The sequence below is a fragment of the Centrocercus urophasianus genome, unplaced genomic scaffold, assembly GCF_019232065.1.
Source record: "Centrocercus urophasianus isolate 14NV4802_14NV808 unplaced genomic scaffold, USGS_Curo_1.0 seq_18, whole genome shotgun sequence".
Taxonomy (NCBI): domain Eukaryota; kingdom Metazoa; phylum Chordata; class Aves; order Galliformes; family Phasianidae; genus Centrocercus; species Centrocercus urophasianus.
Genome location: NW_024884733.1, coordinates 19,098,075 through 19,120,248, shown reverse-complemented (window position 1 = coordinate 19,120,248; position 22,174 = coordinate 19,098,075). Strand labels below are relative to the sequence as shown.

At 52.8% G+C, this 22,174-nt stretch overlaps 2 protein-coding genes and 1 long non-coding RNA gene across 7 annotated transcripts in view; 1 reads left to right on the top strand and 2 right to left on the bottom strand.

Annotated features, from left to right (window-relative positions):
• Positions 1–244: 244 nt before the first annotated feature.
• Positions 245–2,386, bottom strand: LOC122160516. The gene is made up of 2 exons (XR_006168849.1): positions 2,301–2,386; positions 245–1,149 (listed from the first exon to the last, which is right to left on the bottom strand). It is a non-coding gene; the product is annotated as an uncharacterized LOC122160516 (long non-coding RNA).
• HYI (hydroxypyruvate isomerase (putative)) lies at positions 2,277–4,571 on the top strand. The gene is made up of 7 exons (XM_042819074.1): positions 2,277–2,584; positions 3,253–3,367; positions 3,472–3,550; positions 3,692–3,741; positions 3,911–3,980; positions 4,123–4,257; positions 4,440–4,571. Exons 1-7 carry the CDS (start codon positions 2,277–2,279, stop codon positions 4,526–4,528), a joined length of 846 nt encoding a protein of 281 aa, XP_042675008.1. The 3' UTR covers positions 4,529–4,571.
• A 437-nt stretch (positions 4,572–5,008) lies between these two features.
• The window catches only part of SZT2 (SZT2 subunit of KICSTOR complex), a 55,382-nt gene continuing 38,216 nt past the window's right edge, over positions 5,009–22,174 (bottom strand). For 3 of the 5 annotated variants that reach the window (XM_042819069.1, XM_042819070.1, XM_042819072.1), the window contains 19 exons: positions 21,829–21,926; positions 21,574–21,706; positions 21,337–21,464; positions 19,724–19,854; positions 19,145–19,327; positions 18,496–18,766; positions 18,184–18,263; positions 17,740–17,865; positions 15,763–15,968; positions 15,551–15,644; positions 14,459–14,539; positions 13,966–14,040; positions 11,296–11,509; positions 10,861–11,044; positions 10,412–10,534; positions 9,647–10,148; positions 9,251–9,367; positions 8,788–8,856; positions 5,009–5,734 (listed from right to left, as the gene is read on the bottom strand). In XM_042819069.1, coding sequence (XP_042675003.1) covers positions 5,591–5,734; positions 8,788–8,856; positions 9,251–9,367; positions 9,647–10,148; positions 10,412–10,534; positions 10,861–11,044; positions 11,296–11,509; positions 13,966–14,040; positions 14,459–14,539; positions 15,551–15,644; positions 15,763–15,968; positions 17,740–17,865; positions 18,184–18,263; positions 18,496–18,766; positions 19,145–19,327; positions 19,724–19,854; positions 21,337–21,464; positions 21,574–21,706; positions 21,829–21,926 — 2,959 coding nt within the window. In that variant the 3' untranslated portion in view covers positions 5,009–5,590. The remainder of the gene's footprint in view (positions 5,735–8,787; positions 8,857–9,250; positions 9,368–9,646; positions 10,149–10,411; positions 10,535–10,860; positions 11,045–11,295; positions 11,510–13,965; positions 14,041–14,458; positions 14,540–15,550; positions 15,645–15,762; positions 15,969–17,739; positions 17,866–18,183; positions 18,264–18,495; positions 18,767–19,144; positions 19,328–19,723; positions 19,855–21,336; positions 21,465–21,573; positions 21,707–21,828; positions 21,927–22,174) is intronic. The other 2 variants (XM_042819071.1, XM_042819073.1) reach the window with 1 other exon arrangement.

Sequence of the window (22,174 nt, the reverse complement as noted above, 5' to 3'; positions counted from 1 at the left end):
CCCGCAGAGACAAAATGGCGGCTGCGGCTGGTGGCCAGGAATGGGTGGGAAAGGGGAAATTCATATTAGTGGTGAAGGAGAAGTTACAAGCGCATAAATCAGGGGGAAATTGATAAAGGAATCGGCAGAGGAGGGAGGAATGTCTGAGGCATAATAAGGCCAAAAGAAATCCTGGCAAGGCTATAAATCCTGCGCCCGCTGGAATTGTTGGAGTGCTAATGATTGTGCAAAAACGCCAGACACGTTTAACAAATATTTCTGCTCTGTATTTGGAAAGAAGCGGGACGACACGTTTGAATCATACAAGAGTGATGAAGCCATCTATTAATTACTGCCGGGAATGTTAAACAACATCTGCCAGCTCAGCAGGCCCAGGCGCTGCCCGTGCCGGCCTCCTCCAAGCGCTAGGGGAGAATCTGGCCTCCTCATTAATATCTGGTGATAGGAGAACACCCCAGAGACCTGCATGGGGATTGCCCACCCATGGCTCGGGGCTGAAAGCTGACGTGAGGGATGTGGGGTGCCCGGTCTTTGCCTCCCATCTTGGCTTTGCTGGGATTTATATCGCATCCAGAGCCGGCTCGCTGCTCACTGATGAAGGATGGCCATAACGCTGGTAGAGGCTGTGCGTTTGTTTCCCAGGATATGATGTATGGATTTTTAGCCGAGTGCTTTTAGGGGCCACAACGAAGTAGGGCTGGGACTGAAGCACGCTCGTGAACGCAGAAATCCCTGCCCTGGCTTTGGGGAGAGGACAGCACATTTCCCTGTGCGGTGCAGTGACGCTACCATGGGGTCAAAGCACAAACTGGGAAGTGACTCCCCAGGCTCCCCATGTGACATGGGTCATTAATCCGGCTGAACAAGAGCAAGTTTCCCAGGTCCCAACAGGCACCGCCCCGCAATTCTGGCAGGGAACTGGCTGCCGAGTTGCTGTATTATCCCAGCCCTGCCATCGCAGGAGTCACGGACGAGTCTGCTCCAAAATTTCAGCTGGCCAATAGTAAGCAAGTGCTGATTTCTATGAGGCAGTAAAGCGCACACAGGGCTGTGCCTGCAGGGCAGGCAGGGTGCATGATACAGCACAGCAATCCCATGGCACTGCACTGCCCTGGCCAGCCAAGCAGCAGTGAGTAAATCCGCTGTGCCCTGTCAAGGTAAAGTGACAAAACACCAGACTGCAATGCAGGAACTGCAGTTATAACAAGGGAAAATCAATGAAATACATTACCAGAGATAGAAAGGACCCATTAATTTGTAGAGCTCAACAGATGCGCTCGCCGCTCACAGGGCAGGCTCGGTGCAAGAGCTCATAAACGCCCACCTCTCCTGCTCACATCTCCACCTCTCGGGATCCAGATGTGGCTGTAGGGCAGCCCGACAGGAGCTCCTTCAGCCCCACGGAGCACAGAGCCCGCTTGCACTGTGTGCACACACTGGTGATGCACTCCAGGGACACACACTGCAGCCCTGTACCCTGGCACAGCTGTCTATCACAGGGGACAGTTCTGATTATTGCTGAGAAGTTGAGTTGAGCTTCTTCTAATTGATTAATCAATAGCCTTAATTGAGTTGAGACTCTGTAATGGATCGTTTCGCTGCTGCTTTCCCCTTGGCCCGTACTGCCCTGACCCCAACACCTGCTGTGGGGCCACATCGGGACGAATGCTCGCAGGAAAGCACAGCCTTGGGACGTCACGAGTGCAGCTGGGGCTGTTCTGCTGCCTCTTCCTGGCAGGGAAGCTGGCGCAGGCACGTCAGCGTGCTGCTGGGCCACTGCACAACCACACAACCCCTCGGTGCTCGGACAAAGTCCAGGGACGGGTCCCGGTTATGACTCGGCAGAGAGAGGTCATGCTCCCGCCCAGCTCCGCAGAGCTGGTGGAGGTAAAACATGGTAAAATATGCACCGCGTGGGACAGGAAGCGAGCGCACCTTGCATAACGAGGCCCCGGTGCAGACAAGCTCCCCAGGAAACCAATTAACACAGCACGAGGCGTGTGTCAGACCAACACCTGGCAGAAACACCGCACCCAGGGAGGCGGCGTGCCGTGCCGTTCTGTGCCGTGCCGTGCTGTTCTGTGCCGTGCTCACCCAGCACGCCGCCCTGCAGCACCCTCAGCCCCACAGACCCACGCGCAGCCCGCCTTCACAGCAGCACTGCGAGATGGCGGCGCTGCTACTCCCTATCTCCGTACCCCGCCCACGGCAAGCGAGGCCACGCCCCTCCCTCCATATTCGCTCTCGCTTTGCATAGCCCCGCCTGCCCGCCCGCCATGGCGCTGCGCTTCTCGGCCGACCTCTCGTGGCTCTTCCCGGAGCTGCCGGCTCTACCGGCCCGGCTGGAGGCGGCGGCGCGCGCCGGGTTCGAGGCGGTGGAGGCGGCCTGGCCCGAGGGCTGCCCGGCCCCAGCGCTGCACGCCGCCGCCGAGCGGGCGGGGCTGCGGGTCGTGCTCCTCAACACCCCGCCCGGGGACGGGGAGCGGGGCGAGATGGGGCTGGGCGCCGTGCCCGGGCGGCAGGACGCCTTCCGGCAGGGTCTGGCCGAGGCCGTGCGGTACGCCCGTGCCGTGGGCTGCCCCAGGTAGGTGCGAGGCAGAGCCCCGGCGACGTCCCTCTTGGAGCCGGGGCTTCGGCTGACTTGCCCCGCAGCGGCACGCCGGGCTCCGTGCCCCGCCTCGCCCTTCGCGCCCCTGCCTGCAGCGCCCCGCGCTGTGCCGGACTGCCGCGTGCTGTGCGCGGCGCGAAGCTGCTCCGTCCCCGTGGGTCCGCCCGGAGGCTCTTGTCCTCGGCTCCGCGCGGCGTTCCCCTCGCAGCTTTCCTTCTCCCCACCTGTACCAGCCGTTTCCCCCGTGTCACCACAGCGGTTGCTTTGTTGAGGGCCACGTGCTGTAGGCGTGTAAGAGATGAAAGTAGTGACACAACCCGCTCCAGAAAACCAGTGTCCCATTCACTTTGCATCGTTACTTTCCTCAGCAGCTTTCCTCAGCAGCATAGACCAAGGTCCCGCACTCAGACCCACACCTGTCTGAGTCTGCTTCTTTTCTGCATTAACAGCAGTGCTGAAGATTGCTTGACTTCTCATTGCTCCTCCACCCAACAGTTCCCTAAGACTCCTTTTCCAGCCCCATTGTTGCACCCTGTGTGCAGCCTGTCATGGCGCATGCCAGGCGCTGTCTCTGTGCCTGCAGAGCAGTTATGTCAGCCCCCACCCCTGGCCTGGGGATGGAGCTGAGCTCTATGTGCCCACAGGATCCACCTGATGGCCGGGCGGGTGCCGCAGGGTGCAGAGCGGGCAGCAGTGGCAGGTGAGATGGAGGCCACCTTCATTGAGAACCTCAGGCATGCTGCTGATGTCCTGGCCCAGGTAATGGGGGAGTGGGTCCTCTGTGGGAATAGCTCTGAGGATGGAGAGTCGCCACTAACAGCATGTGGAGGCCGTGCTGCTGAGGGGACATTACTGTGTGACAGGAGAACATGGTGGGGCTGGTGGAGCCGATTAACAGCCGCATCACTGACCCACGCTACTTCCTGAATACCCCACACCAAGGTACAGCTCTCCCAAAGGCTCCCGCATGGAGGAAGAGGCAGCCCTGGCTGCTGTCTGAGCATAGAGGCAGGAGGTTGACACTGAAGAAACCCTGAAAACTTTAGTCTGGCATTAACCAGCTCTTATTTCTTGCACCCTCAGCTGCAGCCATCCTGGAGAAGGTGGGACGGCCCAACCTGAGGCTGCAGCTGGTGAGTGGAGCCCTGAGTGCACAGCACAGCAGTTGGAGGGCAGCAGGCATGGGCTTAGAGGCTGTGAACTCATTATCTTCTTCTGAGGACATAGAGAGAGGCAGGAAGTGTGGCACAGCCATCCTCCACTGAACAGCTGCAACGACTCTCTTGAATTTTCTCTTCTTAGGACCTCTTTCACTGCCAGATCATGGATGGGAATCTGTCACGTAACCTGGAGACATACCTCCCACTCATTGGTAATGCCTTCTGTCTGACCTAGCTTCTCTGGGTCTCATGACCTGAAGATGGGGATAAGGGATGCTCTCAGGTCCCCCCATCCTATGCTGACAGATGGCTGCAGGCAGGGCTGCCTAGGGCACAGCCTCCCATTTCCTCCAGGTCATATCCAGATCGCACAGGTGCCAGGGCGGCACGAGCCCGACAGCCCTGGGGAGCTGAACTTCCCTTACATCTTCAAGCTGCTGGAGTCCCTTGGCTACACCGGCTATGTGGGCTGTGAGTATGCACCAAAAGGTGAGTGAGGCTGTGTGCTCTGAACCCCCCAAGCAGATCCCAGCATGGACTGGTCCTCCAGGACTGTTCAAACATAGATGTGACTGGGGGTGGTAGGCAGTGGGGTCCCTACCTGGAAACAAGAGCAGAAGCTGCTGTAGTTTGGCTAGGCTTGCTAGCACAATCCTTCATCTACCATGCAGGAGACACAATAGAAGGTCTTGGCTGGCTGCGCTCATACTGGGAGAGCAAAGGCATGAAACGTGGTGTGCCCAGAAAAGCAACAGAGTAAAGCAAGGAAAGCACTGGAATAAATGTCAAACCAATGAGCCTAACATGAGAGTGTGTGTCTTCTGTTCAGGGATGCTGCGGCAGCCCTAGAGATGACAGGATGACAATTAAGGTCATAGAAGCATCTTCACCTCTAGGCTGCAGATCTGGGATGAGACTTCCAGTCCTCAGTGCTGAGGAAGCATTCACTCCGCAGGAAGGGAGTGAGTTTTCCAGAGTCCAGCTGGTGCCTGGAGCTGCAGGTTCTGGACTTCACCACTCTGCCTACCTCTTTCTGTGCTGCTCCCAAAGCTGCTGGCAAATGCCCGCAACAGCTGGGCGAAAAGGAGCAGGTAGGCCTCTCGCAGGCTGCTCCTGCTCTGAGTAAGGAGGAGACTCAGTGCAAACTCAAGCCTGCCCTGCTCCAGGGAGAGCCCAATGGGGAATGGGTGCCTGTGCTGCCCTGAAGAGGCTTTCCCCATCCTAACCTGTGGCACAGGAGTGGGGAGCTGATTCGATTTTATTTCACAAATATATCCATGGCTTTAATGTATCATCATTAATGTACACCTCCACAAAACCTTCCCCATGTCCATTCACCCTTCCTATCCCATTCAGTGCTCTTCTATTGAGAGCAAAGGGCTGGAAGCAGGCACCCCCTGCCTAAAGGTGCAGAAGTTTCCTCTTGAAGGCACCGTGCCACCGCCCTGCACCTCCATTTCCTTATCAGACAGAACTCACTGCAGGTGCTGAAGTCAACATCCCCAAGAGCTGCTCTGTTTGAGCCAGGCTACAACAGCCAACCCTCTGTCCATGGCCTTTACAGACCATTCAAACCCACTAAAACCTGTCCCCAGGGTCACAGCAGCCAGCCAATGACCAGGGGGGGTGCAGGTGGGCTGGAGCCCAAGGGGAGCAGCAGGGCTGCCCTCACCCAACCCCAGGCTCATCACATTGGTGGCGTGCATGCTGCCAGCAGTGCTGTGAACAGGTCCCACAGCAGCCTGTTCCTCTCCGTCATCGCCCACAGCACAAGTGTGCACAGGTGCAGTGTGTATTCCTGCAGGAGGAGGTGGTGGCAATGCTAGAGCAGTCCTGTCCAGAGGTTGAAGCAGGCAGTGTTGATAACTGACTCCAGGTGGTGATACGTGGACACGAGCTGCGGCAGAGGGCTCTCACTGTTCTGGGGCTGCACAGGGAATGGCTCTCGGAAAACCACGGTGAGACTCTGCCAAGAGGAAGAAGCAGGTTAGGGCACAGGTGGAAGTGAACAGCCCCCAAGCTCGACTGCGTAGGCACCTGCTTGGCAGCATCAGGCAGGTGCTGGGAGAAGTCCCAAAACGCCAGCAGCACTACACTGGTGCTTAGTTGAAGCCTCATCCCGATTTTTGTGGGGGGGGAAATGAGGCAATAAGGACATGCTCACTCTGTACCAGCCCCCATGCATCTGCAGTTCTGCCAACCCCAGCAGCAGCTGCCTTGGGAGTGAGGGGATCCTGCTGCCTCCACGGTAATAAGGGGTTCCAGGGAAATGAGAGGGAAATTTCTTCTTCAAAGGCAAAGAGTAGGAGTGGAACAAATAGGGAAAGGGAGGAGATTAAATGTAATAACTGCAATCCTAAAAATAAATGCTAGCTGCTCCATTCTCATTAGTAACTACGAAGCAGGCAGGGTGGGGGCAGAGGGGTGCTGAGAACAGAGCGTGGAAGGGAAAGTTGCAGGAACCAATGAGGAAGAAAAACGTGAGCAACTCTGCATTCAGATCAGCATTGTGGAGGCAGGACTCAGGACTTTGATGCTCTCCAGAGCCAAAACACAGCTCATTCAGTAGCCAGGGTCTCCTAACACACTTGTAAAGCCCCGAGAGGAGCTGTGCAAAACAGCAAATGCGCTGCCACCATCAAAGACATAAGAGAAAGTGATTTGTGAGCCTAACTCCAACTGCAGGCAAGGCATTAGAGCATGAACCATAAGGTAAACACATTTCTGTTTTACAGAAGTGATGTGCTAATGCTGGAGTTCTTCCTTGATAAGGTAATATTTCTAGACAAAGGAATCATGGTGCATCTTATCTGAACTTCAGGAAAGATTCAGGAAGCTTCAGTGACGTAGCACCACATGGGAAATTTAGGTTAGCTGAAGACACGAATAATTGCAAAAATAATCACAGAATCACAGAATTGTAGGGGTTGGAAGGGACCTCCAGAGATCATCGAGTCCAACCCCCCTGCCAAAGCAGGTTCCCTACAGCAGGTCGCACAGGGAGGCATCCAGGCAGGTCTTGAACATCTCCAGAGAAGGAGACTCCACCACCTCCCTGGGCAGCCTGTTCCAGTGCTCCGTCACCCTCACTGTAAAGAAGTTCTTGTGCACATTTGTGCAGAACTTCCTATGCTGCAGTTTCCAGCCGTTTCCCCTTGTCCTGCCTCCACTCACCACTGAAAACAGTCTGGCCTCGCCATTCTGCCCCCCACACCTTAGATATTCATAGACCTGGATCAGGTCCCCTCTCAGTCTTCTTTTCTCAAGGTTGAACAGACCCAGTTCACTCAGCCTTTCTTCATAGGAGAGATGCTCCAGGCCCTTCACCATCTTCGTGGCCCTCCGCTGGACTCTTTCCAAGAGATCCCTGTCTTTTTTGTGCTGGGGAGCCCAGAACTGGACGCAGTACTCCAGATGAGGTCTTACCAGGGCAGAGTAGAGGGGGAGGATTACCTCCCTCGACCTGCTGGACACGCTCTTTTTAATGCACCCCAGGATGCCATTGGCCCTCTTGGCCACAAGGGCACACTGCTGGCTCATGGCCAACTTGTCGTCCACCAGGACACCCAGGTCCCTCTCTGCAGAGCTCCCCTCCAGCAGGTCATCCCCCAACCTGTACTGGTGCATGCAATTATTCCTCCCCAGATGCAAGACTCTACACTTGCTTTTGTTAAACCTCATCCAGTTTTTTTTTGCCCAGCTCTCCAGCCTATCCAGGTCTTGCTGAATGGCAACACAGCCTTCAGGGGTGTCAGCCAATCCTCCCAACTTCGTATCATCAGCAAACTTGCTGAGGGTGGCCATTATCCCCTCATCAAGGTCATTGATGAAGACGTTGAACAAGACCGGACCCAGCACAGACCCCTGAGGAACACCACTGGTTACAGGCCTCCAACCGGACTCTGCACCACCAACAACGACCCTCTGTGCTCTGCCAGTCAGCCAGTTCTCAACCCACCTCACTGTCCACTCATCTATCCCACACTTCCTCAGCTTTGTTATAAGGATGTCGTGGGGGAGAGTATCAAATGCCTTGCTGAAATCAAGGTAGACTACATCCACTGCTCTCCCCCCATCCACCCAGCCAGAGACAACACCATAGAAGGCTACCAGGTTGGTCAAGCACGACCTCCCCCTTGTGAACCCGTGCTGACTACTCCTGATAACCTCCTCTTCTTCCAATTGTCTGGAGATGACATCCAGTATAAGCTGTTTCATTGCCTTTCCAGGGACAGAGGTGAGGTGAAGATGTTAGTGCTGAACAGGGAAGCAGTGGGCTGGAGAGAGATCACAAACGGAGTTCGGAGTTCCTCCAGGACAGGTTTAGGGACTCGCATTGATTTGTACTTTAATGAGCATGGCACAAAGAAGAGGAGCACACTGATAAAATTTGAGGACTAATAAAAAAAAAAAAAAAAAAGAGCCCAAAGGAATTCTGAGAGGCCACAGGAAAGGGATGAATGCTAAATGCAAAATACAAAGTTAGGATTTCTGTCATGAGTTCATGGGGACAGAGGGAGGTGGTCTGGGCTTATCAATGATCACAAGGTGGCACTAATGAGACAAACACAAACACTGGAGCAACGCATGCTCTGGTGCTGGACTGAATGCACAAGATAGAGACAACTGTGAGCATGACCTGAAAGCAACTCTGTGGAAGAAAAGGGGATCAACTGCTCACTCTTCTCCAATGTAAGAACAAAGGGGCATCAGATAAGAAGAGCAGAAGTAGGTCCAAAAAAGAACAAGCCAAGGAGGGCAGCTCTTTAGCCAGGCTGTAATGGCATAATGGAGCTGCAAGTCAGAGCAAATCATGGGTTCTACAAATGACCAGAAGAAATAAAGCTGAAGGTATTAAATACAAAGGTTGTGGCAATTTAGCACAGCTAGACATATGTTGGGACACTATTTGGAAAAGGGGTCACAAGCTTCTTGACTTGTTCTCCCCACAGTGCACTTACTTTTGGCCACTGCTGGATGTACCCCTGTATAGCTGCTCTCACATTCTCAAGCTCTTACCGTTTTTCCTGAATGAGAATCCAGAAACACAAGAACGAAGCAATCTGTGAACTTCTGGTTGAGCACAACCTGTCAAGAGAGCCACAGCACACATTCAAAAGGAGACAGCACAACCCCCAGGCAGGGTTATGAACACCCAGCCAGGGACACGTTGACATGGAGGATGAGTGGCCTGACACACTGGAGGTACAAGTCTGCTTGGCTCACAGGTTGCACTGCCAAAACGCAGGGACACACTTGGCATCACACTTTGTGGGGAAAGAAGAGACTGTTTAGGGGCAGGGAGGCAGACACTGCTGTGCCACAACAGCACACCTTGCACTGCACCAGCAACAGCAGAGGGTAGCTTGACAGCACCCAGTTGTCCTGACAGCACCATGAGGCTCACGCAGTAGGAAGCCACAGCAGGCAGGGACCCTAGGAAGGGGAGACAGCTGCAGGTGGGCAAGGGGCTGGGTCTTACCAAGTACTGGGTGCCAGTTTCAGCATTGTGGAAGTGCCGACAGCTCTGGGGAAAGCGGCTCAACAGCACTTTGATAAGGCTCTGGTACCAGGAGACTGTCATGGTGAGGAAGCATCCCTGTGGGAACAGAGAAAGGCTAAGAAACAGGGACACCAGCAGACACAGATGTGACAGCAGCACTCAGATCCAAAAAAAGATGCATCTCTCAAAGCCCAGTGAGGCATACTGACCCAGGGCCAGTAACTCCCCATAGATGGATCTGTGCAGCCTCCTCTTTCTCCTGCCAGCTAGAGGACATACTCTTGCCTCTGCCTTCCCACCCAACAGGAATTACTTCCTGCAGGGACCCAGTCCCTCCCCAGAGCAGGACACCATGACCACAGCCCTGCTACTCACCAGCTGTGGGTCCACATCCGCAATGGATTTCCCATGCACAGCATCAAGCAGCTCCTCCAGCTCCACCAGCGACAACTTGCCCAACTTCAACTTGTCAGAAGCCAGAGGCTCCAGAAGGAAGAGGCGCTTCCAGAGGTTGTCCCTGCGGCAGTGGCACTTGGCCAGCTGCACCATGCTGCTGAGCTGCTTCTGGGCCGAGGCCACTTCGGAGGCCAACAAGGGGAAGAGCGGTGAGGTGTAGAAGAGTCCGGGCCCCACTTGGACTTGTTTGCCCCCAGCATAGAACTCGCTGCTGTCCTCCATGTCCTGCCACAGCTCCCGCTCCACCGGCTGTGGCCGCCCCAGGCTCGGCTCTGGCTCTGCTGCTTCCCACGCTGCCGGGCCCACCACAGGCTCCAGCACTTCTCGCTGCAAGTGTGGCAGCTTCTTGAAGCGCCGCATATCAGCTGTGAGCCGGGGGAATAGCTCCCTCTGGCTGGTCATGATCACGTAGAAACGCAACCTGAGAGCAAGATGACATTGTCACCAAGGGAAGGACTGCTCCTTTCTCAGCTGGGCTGCACAGGAACCGTGGGGCACTTTATCAGGCTATAAGGGTGTTTCTCTGCCTAGAGGACAGACAGCACACTGCCCAGTCCTCTGCAAGGAACCTCCCTGGGCAGCACCACACCGGTCTGTGACGTACCAGACAAAGCCCACCCTCCCAGTGCCCTCCTCCCCAGTTAGGGAGCTTTGGTGATGTGGCTCAAGGCCCTCAGCTCTCACCGGAGCATGCGCCTCTCTGCTTCGCTCTGCTCCTCAAATGGTGCTGCGCTGTGACACACCAGAAGGGACACATCAAAATCATCATGGTGACGCAGACCTTCTGAGTCTTTGTAGGAGCCTGAGCTGGGAGGAAAAGCAGATTTGTAAGAAGGGAACCTCACTTTGCTCTCACAGAGCTCTTGGTACTGTAGAATCGCTGGCTGTGTGGGATTCAACACCATAGGATTCCTCAGAAATGTTATGGGAAGCGAGGCAAGTGCACACGCACACGCAAACACCCAAATACACCACCTCTGCTGGGCATGATTTCCAAAAGCTGAGCAGCACTGCTGCCTGGCACTATGTAGGACAGAGACAGCCTTGTTGGCACCTTAGGGCAATCTCCTCAGCTCTCAGGTGGCACTGGTCAGCCTCAGGCAGCTCCAGGAACTTGGAGCAGAGGCACTTACCTGTTCCAAATAGAGACCAGTGCATATTCATTCTGCTCTGTGCCTGGAGTCCCCTTCTTGTTGTCAGTGCCAGTAGCTGGCCGGGCCATGCGCAGCGGCTTCATGTGGTAGGTGTTGGCATGGTCAGCAATGTAATTGTACAGCTGGTGTGCAGTGATCATGTTGGTGGGCAGGGCCAGCATGCCTAGCGGGGAAAGACACATTGCTGTCACAGGAAGGCAGAACACTGTCCTACAAACTACTCTGTGGGATACGGCTCTAAAGCAGTGAGCCTCCCTTCCATAACAGAGCATTAATGACTTCCCTACAGTGGGCGCCGTGTCACCCTCTTCCTGCCACTCACTGAATCAGATGTGTTCATAAAGCACGTGGAAATCTTTTGCCAACATATGGGCTGATGATCAATCCCCAAATGATCACATGCTGGCTACTCACCTTGGAAAACATGGTTGCGACCAAATTTGGGGATGTCAGTGTGATGGGCAATGAAGTCCTCCAGGAAGCTGGTGAGATGGTACCCCTGACGGAGCGTCATGTGGGAGCCCAGCAGATATTGGTGGACTATCCGCAAGTGGAAGTCATAGCTGAATGAATGCACATGCATGAGGTCCCGCACCTTGTCACACTCCTCTGTAAAGAGCATGGAGAGCTGCAGAAGGAGAAGGAATGAAAGCAGGTGAGTTACCAGGCACCTCACAGCCTTCTGCAGAGCCTTGCTGACAGCAAGGCATGGCGGAACCAGCACAGCCACCCCTGCCCTGACACCACAGCAGGATGCAGCCCAGAAGCTATGTGCACAGTGCAAATAGCAGACTTGCAGACCTGATTCCTGAGGGCCCCAAGGGATCCAGCTTGGTGGCACCTTCCACATATGACCTTGCTGCTGCAGGTCTCCAGCAGCAGCACAAACCGATTGGCACTGCCTCCTTTTTGGCATAACATACATCCTCCCTTAAGCTGAAAGCCATGTGGACGTGAAGCAGGACACATCCCCATCCCTGGAGACATTCAAGGTCATGGATGGGTCTCTGAGCAACATGATTGAACTGCAGATGTCCCTGCTTATTAGAGGGGAGTTAGATTAGACAACCTTTCAGGGTCCATCCCAACCCTAACAATTCTATGATCCTCCTTCCATTTGAGCGCTGCTCTGCACAGCCCAGTCCTTGAGCAGGTAAAGGATACACTGAGGCTGGAGCCCCAGTGAGTTCTGGATCTACAGGTAAGGACTGACTTACTGAGTATCCCCTGGGAGCAAGAGGCAGCACAGGAATCCGTGCAAGTGGTTGTCAGAGATGGGCAACAATAGAGCTTCTAAAGCCCTGTACTCAGTAACAGAAGCCAAGCCTAGCTGCTGGGAAGCTGGATGATCTGGTGGCTGAGGTGTCAAAGAGCTTGAGAGAAGGCCTCACCAGCATTTGGCTATCACCTCTACTCAGCATACTGGTCATCCAGGGCAGCACCAGCCTGCACACACAGACAGCCACGCTCACACAGGGGCAGCTAGTGACAGGGGACAGTGTTGGTGAAGGTTTCAGCCTTGCCCTTGTACTAGGAGCTCACAGTGCCATCATAAGGTCTTTAAGCTCTATGACCTCTTTGGGCAGCTGAGCCACACCATAATCCCTTGGTTTAAGGACAGAATAAGCAGGGAACACCAGCAGGCAGGAGGTGTTGACACGAGAACAGTCTGCTCTCTGCACCCCCCTGTGTTACCATTGCCATGAGGCAGAGGGCAACTGCACATCCAGGATCAGTCTGGAGAGGAGCTTATAACTGCCCCATAAAGGCAGGGCAAAGAGCAAGGAACACACAGCACTGCCTGCATGCAAGGATCCAAGGCCAATCCCATTCTTCTCCCAAGCTGTGCTGGCCACTGAAGCACATACAGCAGCCACTGGCACAGGAGGCTGGTGGCTGGAGCAGGAGGGGTAAAAGCACGGCCAGTGGGAGGCTCAGCCCTGCACTGGCAGGTCCTGCTGTGCCCAGTATGGCAGCAGGAAGAGAAGACATACCGCAGACTCAGAGATGGAGCTGTGTCCCATGCAGCTCTTGCTGCAAACTCTGGCTGTAAGAGTGCCCTGATGGAGAGAATGCACAGCCAGTGGGAAGAAGGACAAGGCATTGTGCAACCCAGTTCCTGCCCCTGCTCATCTTACAGAGGCAAAGGGTGGGATAAGCAGAGAGAGAGGGTGGAGGAGCCCAATTGCCCCATCTGAGGGAACTGCGGGCTGGTTTCAGCGTGAGGGAAGGCTGGCCAGAGGTCTGCTGCAAGCCCAACGCTCCCAGTGCTGTGCCCTCCCAGGTCAGCCAGAGAGCCTGGGTGCTCCCTGCAGTGCCAGCTGCAGCCTGGTAACCTGCCCTATGCAACACAGACTTCCCAGGAAAGGTCCAGCAAACCCTCAGGGATTGCAGCAAAGTCCACACAGGTTTTAAGCTTATATATGCCAAGAACAGTTCATGTAAGATGCAGCTCTGCTATGCAGCCATCTTGGAAAGGACAACATGGTCACATGTCCCTCCTGCCTCAGGCAGGCTGGGGTCATCCAGCCTTTCTAAGCACCCATCCAGTGTCCTGGGACAGGCAGGAGATATTGACACACCAAAAGAGAAGGGAGCAGGCAGCCCCATGGTGCGACAGAACAAGACACAGCGGTATCAAGAACCAGGACGTGCAGTGAAGAAAATTACCTCCACTAGCAAAAAGCAGCCAGCTACATTCACAGATCCCTGTTACCATTCTGCTTCCCTTTCATTCAGTGGAAGCAGAGAACTTTTGGTTTTGATATACTGACTTTTCCCAGAGCAGTCATTTTTGCCAAAAATGATTCGTGTTCCTCTTGCTCTTCCCCAGTGTGTTGTCTCCAAAGAACAAGAGTCATCCTCTTCTAAAATCTTCTACCTCCTCTCACTGCACTCCCTTCTGCTGAAGCAACGTGCTATGTAGAAGTGACTGCAGAAGACTCTGCAAACTTTTCTTTACCAGGAGAGAGCAAAGCATTCCACAACTTGCTGCACATGAAATGCTTACTCCGTCCTACAGATTTCTGCCTCTCCCATAGCAGCACCTAGCCACAAGGAGCACCAGCTGTACAAAGCCATTACCTGAGAGTTCACAGACTGGCCCATGGGGATCCGTGAGCACTCCAATGCATACTGCTTCACACAGAAGTAATAGCCCTAGAGGAAAGAGCACATTGAGTACAGCATGGGCCTCTCCAAGGAAGAAGAGCCCATACAAGGCTGGCTGCACTTCACACTTGTCAGTTCATCTGCTGGGCTAGGCCCCTGGTATTCTTGCTCCCTTCTTTTGTCTCCTCTTGTGCCTGAGCAAAGCAGACCTTGGGACAAACCAGCCAATATATGGCTGAGCACAGTGTGTCCCACCTGGTGCTAAGCCTTGCACGTTGTATTTGTTCCCTTCCAGGCAAAACTCACTACTCTTGGTCCCACAGAACTGCCCCTACAGAACTGCAGTACTGTGGAAGAGGCAGACAGAGTTGCATGCTCCTGCCACACTCCTCACTCACACTGTGTCCTCGTAAGTCTGTCCCAAACTCCCTCCGACTGCTGTATTTTGTTTCTTTTTCTCTCTCACCTGAAAGGCCAACTCCATCAGCACAATCCCACCTGGAAGAGCTCTCTGCAGATGATAGATGGCAACAGCAGGGCTTGTGCTCTGGGAAGAGAAGGACAAAGCTGGAGAAGCTCTCTGCACAAAAGAGCAGCCTGCACACCAGCATGCAAAGCTGCCAAGATGTTCTGTGGCAGAGGTGGAAGAAGAATAACTATCAACTGAGCAGATTCACTGGTAGTAAAGGAGCAGACATGCTAGAGAATGAAAACAATTCTAATAAAGCTAATAAGCAGCCTTCCAGAGAGCATGCCAGAGATGCTGCTGCTTTCACCTCCTGCCTGCTCAGGGCAGGATGTCTCCAGAAGAGGGCACAGTGAGCTGAGGGGTAATGCTGCCCACAGCACCCGACTCCCACCTCTCTGCTCAGTATTTCCCAGATCATCACAGCTGCCCAACAGAGCAGATATCAAAGGCAACCAGCTGGGATTTACAGCTTAGCTGCCAGGAAAATCACTAGCCTGCTGTTAAGCTGTTTCAGTGGATTGCTCTCCTCTTGTTTTAACTGCAAGTTGTTGTCTTGCCCACAGTCTTGTACCAGCTTCACCCATAAGCAGGTACCAGAAAAGGGTGAGAACAGGGTCAGCAAATGTTATGCTTCCGTCCTCCCTGGGTTTCATGAACCACAGGTGGTTTCTGCCTACCTAGCAATTCTGATGGATTCCTCTTCCAGGTTATTCTCTCTCAAACCCATATAAGCTCTTAGCTTTCACAAAACAGTGACAAAGATCGCTGTTACCTGCTTGCTGCATTAAGAAAGACTCCTTTTGCTTTGGGACCTGCTCTTGATACTCTCATTTGGTAATGAAAATGACAGCAGTGAGTCAATCCCTCTCCCATCTGGCTGTGATTTGGTAGAGCTCTGTCCTGTCCCTCCCTCATTGCCTTCTTTACAAATGAAGAGCCACAGCCTGCTCAGCCTGTCTGCACACCAGTCTCTGCTCTCTCACATCCCTTCTGTGAAAAATTGATTCAAAAGGAACCAGAACTGCCCTACTTCTGCCCACAGCCTGACTTCCATCCCAGTTTCACTTCTTCAACAGCATAAGCACTCACCTTTGGACTCCCCTCTGCTTTTGGCTTTGTATAGGAAAAGGATCCTCTCCCCTCCACACTCATTGCTGCCAGAGCTCGGATCCGACTTGTGCTACTGGAAGCAACAAGAGAGAGCCTTGAGCAGGGCAGCCAGCATCTCCTATTGTGCCAAGCCAGGGCAGAGCTCCATGTCAGCCCTTCCTCATTACCAAGATTCCCAGAACATCACTGACCTGCGAGTGGTAGGTGAGGGCGGCCGCACCTGGACCAGAATGAAGCCCATGCTCTGCAGGTACTGGATGTACTGCTGCAAGAAGGCATTGCACATCTCTTGCAGCCAAGGCTCCTCCTTCAGCTTGCAGGGCAGTGATTCCGTCGAGTCACAGCTGTGGCTGCGGTCTCTCCCTGACGCTGCAGAATCATTTGAGCGGTGGCGCTTCTGGAAGAAAAAAGAATTTCCTAAGGAGAGTTGCTGTGAGAGGGGATGCTCAATGGGACAGCACCAGAATGACGAACAGAGACAGACTTCTCTCTGCCAGAAAGCAGTAATGGCCAACCTATGGTACATGCAGCAATGCCAGATCCAGTATTCACTCAGCCCTTGACTGACCTAGCAGCACTGGAACAAACTATTGAAAGAGGTTCACTGCAGAAAGGGTGACTCTCATCTCCTCCCCAGAACGGCTATCATAGTCTTGATAGCTCACAACTGGTTCACAAAGCTCAGTGGTGCTCAGCTCCTGTTGCCATGTAAGAATCTGGTCCTCTTATGAATCCTTCCGACATCTCGGGTTTTATCACTGGTTTAGTAGTTTAGTAACATTACATGAATAATATTTTCTTTTCACCATTTTCAGCCCTCCTTCTCATGTATTTGAATTTGACAAGGCTCCTTGTCTTTGTGCTGTGAGACTCTAAGCTTTCTCTTCTTGATTTCTCTCCTTTGAGCAGGTGGATGCTCTCACATGTTTCTATCTGCCTTTTCATTTAGCTACCCTACAAACAGTCTCTTTATTTTCTTTATTAGGCTTTCTCCAGCTACTCTCTGACCTTACCTTCTCTGAGTCCCTGCAGTTCAGTGCCTTTGCTATGAGATGCTGGACTCACACTTGCCCACATGAAGACATTCATCCATAAGTATTTGGATCCATTTTAGAAAGGTGTACGAATACCCATAATATTAGCATGCCTTTCTAATGTATTCTAAATGGTTTGCCTTTTGCATGAAGCTGTCCATGAACTGCAGAAATCCACTGGGCTGCCTGCTTTGCTCCTACAGGCTCCGCAGTCAATGTTCAATATGGGAGAAATTCAAATTCCTACCCCCATGATGCTCTGCCTTCCTGGAAACCAGGTCCTGCTCCCACAGCACCACTCACTTCACAGGTTGCTCAAGGCTGTCTCTGAGCTCTTCACAGTCTTTTCCTGTTCTGATCAATCTGAACCACTACAGGGTGTCTCAAAGCTTGGCATCTCATTTGTACTGAGATACATTTTCTGGTGATATTGAACCCAATACACAACCTCAGTGCCCTGCTCCCAGGCTCTTTAAATTGAATGGCCAGTTTTCATTTTGTTTTGTTCCTAAAAACAAAGTGAAGTTTTCATTTTGTGATGATAGTTTTCCATTCTCTCATGAGCGCTCAATTTCTGCAGCAGCCTCTGTTTAAAGACAGTCAGAATCCTTCTGACATTTAGATAAATTACCACAGTCTTTTCTTCCCTTCTGACACACACACAGACCACGAACAGCCGGTATGACATCTGCACAGGTTAGACTCTGTCAGGCTGCAACCTGCTCAGGATTCAGGAGGCTTGTTTTCAATTGTTCCAGCTATTTGCTGGGTCTGGACAAATTTTATCAGGTCTGGCTACTGAACGTATAGAGAGTGGTTTAGCTTCCCCAACAGACAGCGTGCTGATGGCTTTGCTAGACTCTACCTCTGGATTCCCTGGGTAGCAAAGGGAAGTAATTCTTCCCAGGGATGGTATGACTGCACAAAGAAGGCTTTGAGGACCCAATTTTTTTCTCAGTCTCCATCTTCACCATGGTGGATGCCCTGTTCTAAGGTTGCAAATTCATCCCATAATGCATGGGTTGGCTCAAAGCAGAACTATCTTGGGAAAAAAAAAAAAAAAAAAAAAAAGCGAAGTCATCCCTTTTTCCAGCACACAGAAGTCAAACCCAGCTGGCTTCTGCTAACACTCACCTTCCCCTCTACCTTGCCCTGCTGGTCAGTCTGGATCTGCTGCCGGAAGGCTGGGTCAAAGAGCAGTGGGGTAGCACAGTAGTGAACGAGGCGTGAGGACTGCTTCAGGGTCTCCAGGTCTGACAGCTGCACAGCACAAGAACACAGTTACAAGCACACATCCCTCATCAGGACCAGGACCAAGTTATTTGCAATACCATCCTGCTGCTCAAGTGGGAATTAAACTTCAGAGGCAACCACTCTGTTTTACAGCACTTTCTGGGCAGCAACGACTCATTAGCAAAGCTCTAGAGGCCAGCAGGCCCAGAAGTTCAAGCAGAGAGCACTGCTCCACAGCCAGACGCCATCCCCAGCATGAATCCCAATCTAAGCTCCAATGCTCCCTCCTACAAAAGGAATGCTGGTTTTGCCAGCACTCTGTACAAAGGCCCAGTCTGCACTCACACTGATAGGCATATTTGACTGTGCTGATCTCTGCTGCCAGGTCACAAAGAGATTCTCTATCTTCATCTGCTTCTCCAATTCTAGAGGAAAGAGAACAGACAGATGTATGAAGCCACAGCCATTCCAATACACACCCACCCCACCCTCTATACTCCCAATGCTGGCCATAACCCATCCTTTCACAGCATCCTGGCAGGAATAGCTGACAATTGCCCCTTTGCCAGAACTCATTCTGCTTTTTTCACTCCTTTTCCAGGAGCAGGAGTGTGATCAGGCAGTTAGGCTCTAGTCCCTGCATGCCTCTTGCTTTACCTTTCCTCTCCATGCTTTTGATTTCCAGGAATTGGGCCCCATGTCGAGCCACAGGGTCAAAAGGTCCCAACTCTGGACCATGGGGTATGCGTTTGATAGTGGTCACATCCCGCAGAGCTTCGTCAAAGGGCACCACATCAGGATGGAAATGCAGAGATGGCAGGCTGCGTGCAGAGCTGCTCAGCCGGCCTTGCTCCTTGCTAGGTGGGGGACACGAGCTCCGGATCAGCGCATCCACCTCCAAAGTGGAGTTCAGGAAAGGATTTGGCTCCTAAGAAAGCAGAAGCAGCCACGAAAGACTCTTTACTGCTAGTTAAGGAGCAAGAATCCACAAGAATAGAGTGGATCCAATTTTGGTCATCAATTTTGGTCAAGACATTTGTTGGCCTTCTCCACCACCTGTCCAGAGGACAATATTGCTCTAGCATGCAATAGGAAGCCCATTCCGCAGGCTCCTCCACCCTAAGTATTCCAGCCACTAATAATGCCAACAGCAGCAATCTGTCAGGACACGTTCTGGTTGGACATATAACCATCTGAAGATGCCGTGCCAACCAGCCCACAAGTACAACCTTCTTAGACCCCAGAACTGCCTGCCAGAACTCCTCCTGATGGGGAAAGAACTGCTCTGTCTGGGAGGGTGCCCTACCTGCTTGCTGTCCTCATGCCACGGTGGGTCCATAAAGCAGTGGTGGTGGAATAGTCCCATCTTCTGGCTGATCAAGCAGTGCACAATGTGGGAGCGGGCATTCTGCCACTGCAGCAGACGAACGAGTGAGCAGTTCAAATTGGCCCCCAGGTCTGGGGACCAATTGTAGGTGTAAAGAGTCAGCTAGAAAGAAAAGAGGGGGAGGAAGGGTGAAGGATCTGCTTAGAAAAAGGTGACGGGCTGCCCCAGGTGCTCTGGGTGGGACTTGCTGGAGCTCCAGCTGCTTTCAGATAGTAAGGCTGGAACAGAGCTAGTGACACCTGCTCATTTATTGCAACCCTGTTAATAGTTCCAGCAGCAGGTGGCAGCACTTGAGTTGGCAGTACAAGTAAAAGGTTGATGTGACCATTGCTATAGGAAGAGAAAGGGCAATTACAGCCCACGGTGAAATAGGAGGAGTCAAGACAGCTGCAGGGAGCCCCCTGCTCTGCTGTGACACAGGGCTACTGCCTGGGGCAGGTCAGCTGCCTACAGCAGCACGGCTTTCAGGAGACAGTATCACAAAGGCATCACTGTTACCTTTTTGTCAACAATCTCCATGAAGAGGAACCTCTGTCGCGGTGCCAGGTCTCGCCCAACAATGCTTGGGTCAGAGCCTCTCTCTGCCGAGCTGAATTCCATGGCCTCGAAGCGCTGGAGCCCTTTGTGAGCTGAAAGAAGCCAGAGTTATTGCCCTCCATACCAGTTCATCCCAGAATGACACAGTGTTGTGCCATGATACTGCTCAGCTCATCACTCTCAAAGGACATTTGAACACAGCCCACACGATGGTATTTTTCCAATCACAACCCAAAGCCAAGGTCTGCTCGGGACCTTTGTTCACTTTTACACTTATTAACAATGCTGCCATGGCAACCCGGTGTGATCACTCAGCATACCCTGGCTCTGCTCTTTGATGTTTCCAGTTAACTTACGGCATGGTCCCAGCAACATCTTTAATCTTGTCCATACCACAACAAATCCCAGATGTTAGCATCATGCATGCAATTGTGAAGCTTAACTGAGCACAGAAGAGCAGAGCTCCTCTGCAAGCTATATGTTTCCTATGATGCATTTCTGGCATTAGAAGAGCACGACAGCAACCACACGAGACCTGACTGTGGCTGTGCACAATGAGTCCTGCCACAGCATCACCACCTGTAAGCCAGCTTGGAGCCTTGTGCAACCTGGCCACTTTGCCCAAGCAGCTGTTGCTCAAGCCAATCGCTCCAGCAGCACCATGCTGAACAGGAACTTACGTCTGAACCTGTGAGCAGGTGGGACTGGCTGCTCCTCCTCGCTGCTGCTGTCTAAAGGTAGAGACAACATCAGCTCCTCAGAAGGAGCACAGTCCAACTGTGCTAGATCAGCCAAGCCCAGTGCTACCCCTCCTGGGACCCAGCGTAGTTGTGGGAGAGGAAGGGACAGCAACAGCACACATCACTTGGACCACAAGCACGCACCACCAGCTCAGAATTTCCCAGCAAGGTGACCCATTTTCCCCACCTCAAAGAGCTACGCTCCAGACAAGCTTGTCTCAGCTCTGCCGTGCCTAGCCAAGAGGAAGCAGAAAGGTATTGGCAGAGCACCTAGGAGCACATTCCATGCTGGATTCCAGATCCTGACAGGTCAGCTTGTCTTTGCTAATTGCTGAAAAAGGCTATGAAAAGTGAGCAGATGACAATGGGTAAAGAGATGTTTTTGCTCTAGTGACATGCTCGCCCCACACGGAAGGATCTGGATTGCTAGTCCCAACTGAAAAGAGGCCTCAGTCATGCTGAGCTGTGAGCATTTGCAGTGAGCAGTGCCTCATTTTGGTGACTTCTGCAAGCACAGCTGTCCTCTGCTCTGCCCAAAGGAGAGGCTCGCTCAGTACACTTCTACCAATTAAAGGAGTAGGTTGTCTTGTGGAGGACAAAGCTAACAGGTCACAATGTCAGAGCACCCATCAGCTTTTCCAGAAGGTCCGAGCTGACCTCAACTCAGGGTGCTACACACCGAGAGACTCTTCCCAGGAAGCTTTAGACAAGGTACTGGGAAGAAGTAGTGTACAAATATAATCACTTCATCCATAGTGCAGGATAGGAGTTTGAAGAGTACCAGGAGCAGGGTCTTTTAGCCAACCATAACCAGTGTCACAAGGCAGTACTCACCCTGCTCCGTGCTGCAGCGCCACTGGTGGAAGTTGCGTCCCAGCAGGATGAAGTGTCTGACAGCTGCAGGGCGAGGGCTGGCACTCTGACCAGGTTTATAGGGCAGGAAGGCAGTGCTCCGATGGCAGCTGCAAAGAAGAGCACCAAAGGTGGCTGATAGATAGAGACACGGGCATAGTAGCTGGCACATGAGCATCTTCCAGTGCCAGACAGACTCGTGTAGACTGTGTAACTCACCAGATCTTCTCAAACACCTTGACAGTGGTGTCACTCGCTAGGGAAGTGACCAGGCTCACCACTTCCACCAGAATGGAGGACAGGAGGAAACGGGACACAATCTCTGCTGAGCACTGTTGCACTGATGGGCACCCTACATAGTTTGGAAAGAGACAGAGTGCACAACTAACTAGAGATAAGCAAGGAATGAAGAGGAATGGCTCGGTGCTGTGTGAAGAAGGAAAGAAAGGCCCATCCCCAGCCTGAGATACATACCCAGGTGGTTCATAAATGCCATCCACTGCTGGCACGTTTGATTGAAGAGCGAGTGCATGGTGCCTACATCTCCTTCTTCCAACTGGCAGGTTCGGCGCCTGGGAGTAAAGAAATGCAACATGATTATACCAGATCTCAGTCTACAGCAACAAAGGCAAGAAGATACGGTGGTTCTTTTCCAGACCCAGAAGGGAAATCCCAGGGAAACCCCTATTTCAGTTTTTACAGCCCTTGCACTTAGCAGCGACAGATGTGCAGGACCTACAATGCAGGGAAGGAACAAGGACTAGTAGCCAGGTTCACAGCAACACTCTAGCATGAAGGCTTGAGGCTTTCTGTGTGAAAG

Coding starts and splice junctions, on each gene's coding strand:
- HYI (XM_042819074.1), top strand. CDS start 2,277: ATGGCGCTGCGCTTCTCGGCCGACCTCTCGTGGCTCTTCCCGGAGCTG. Junction 3,368..3,471: donor CTGCTGATGTCCTGGCCCAG/GTAATGGGGGAG, acceptor ACTGTGTGACAG/GAGAACATGGTGGGGCTGGT. Junction 3,742..3,910: donor CCAACCTGAGGCTGCAGCTG/GTGAGTGGAGCC, acceptor TTCTCTTCTTAG/GACCTCTTTCACTGCCAGAT.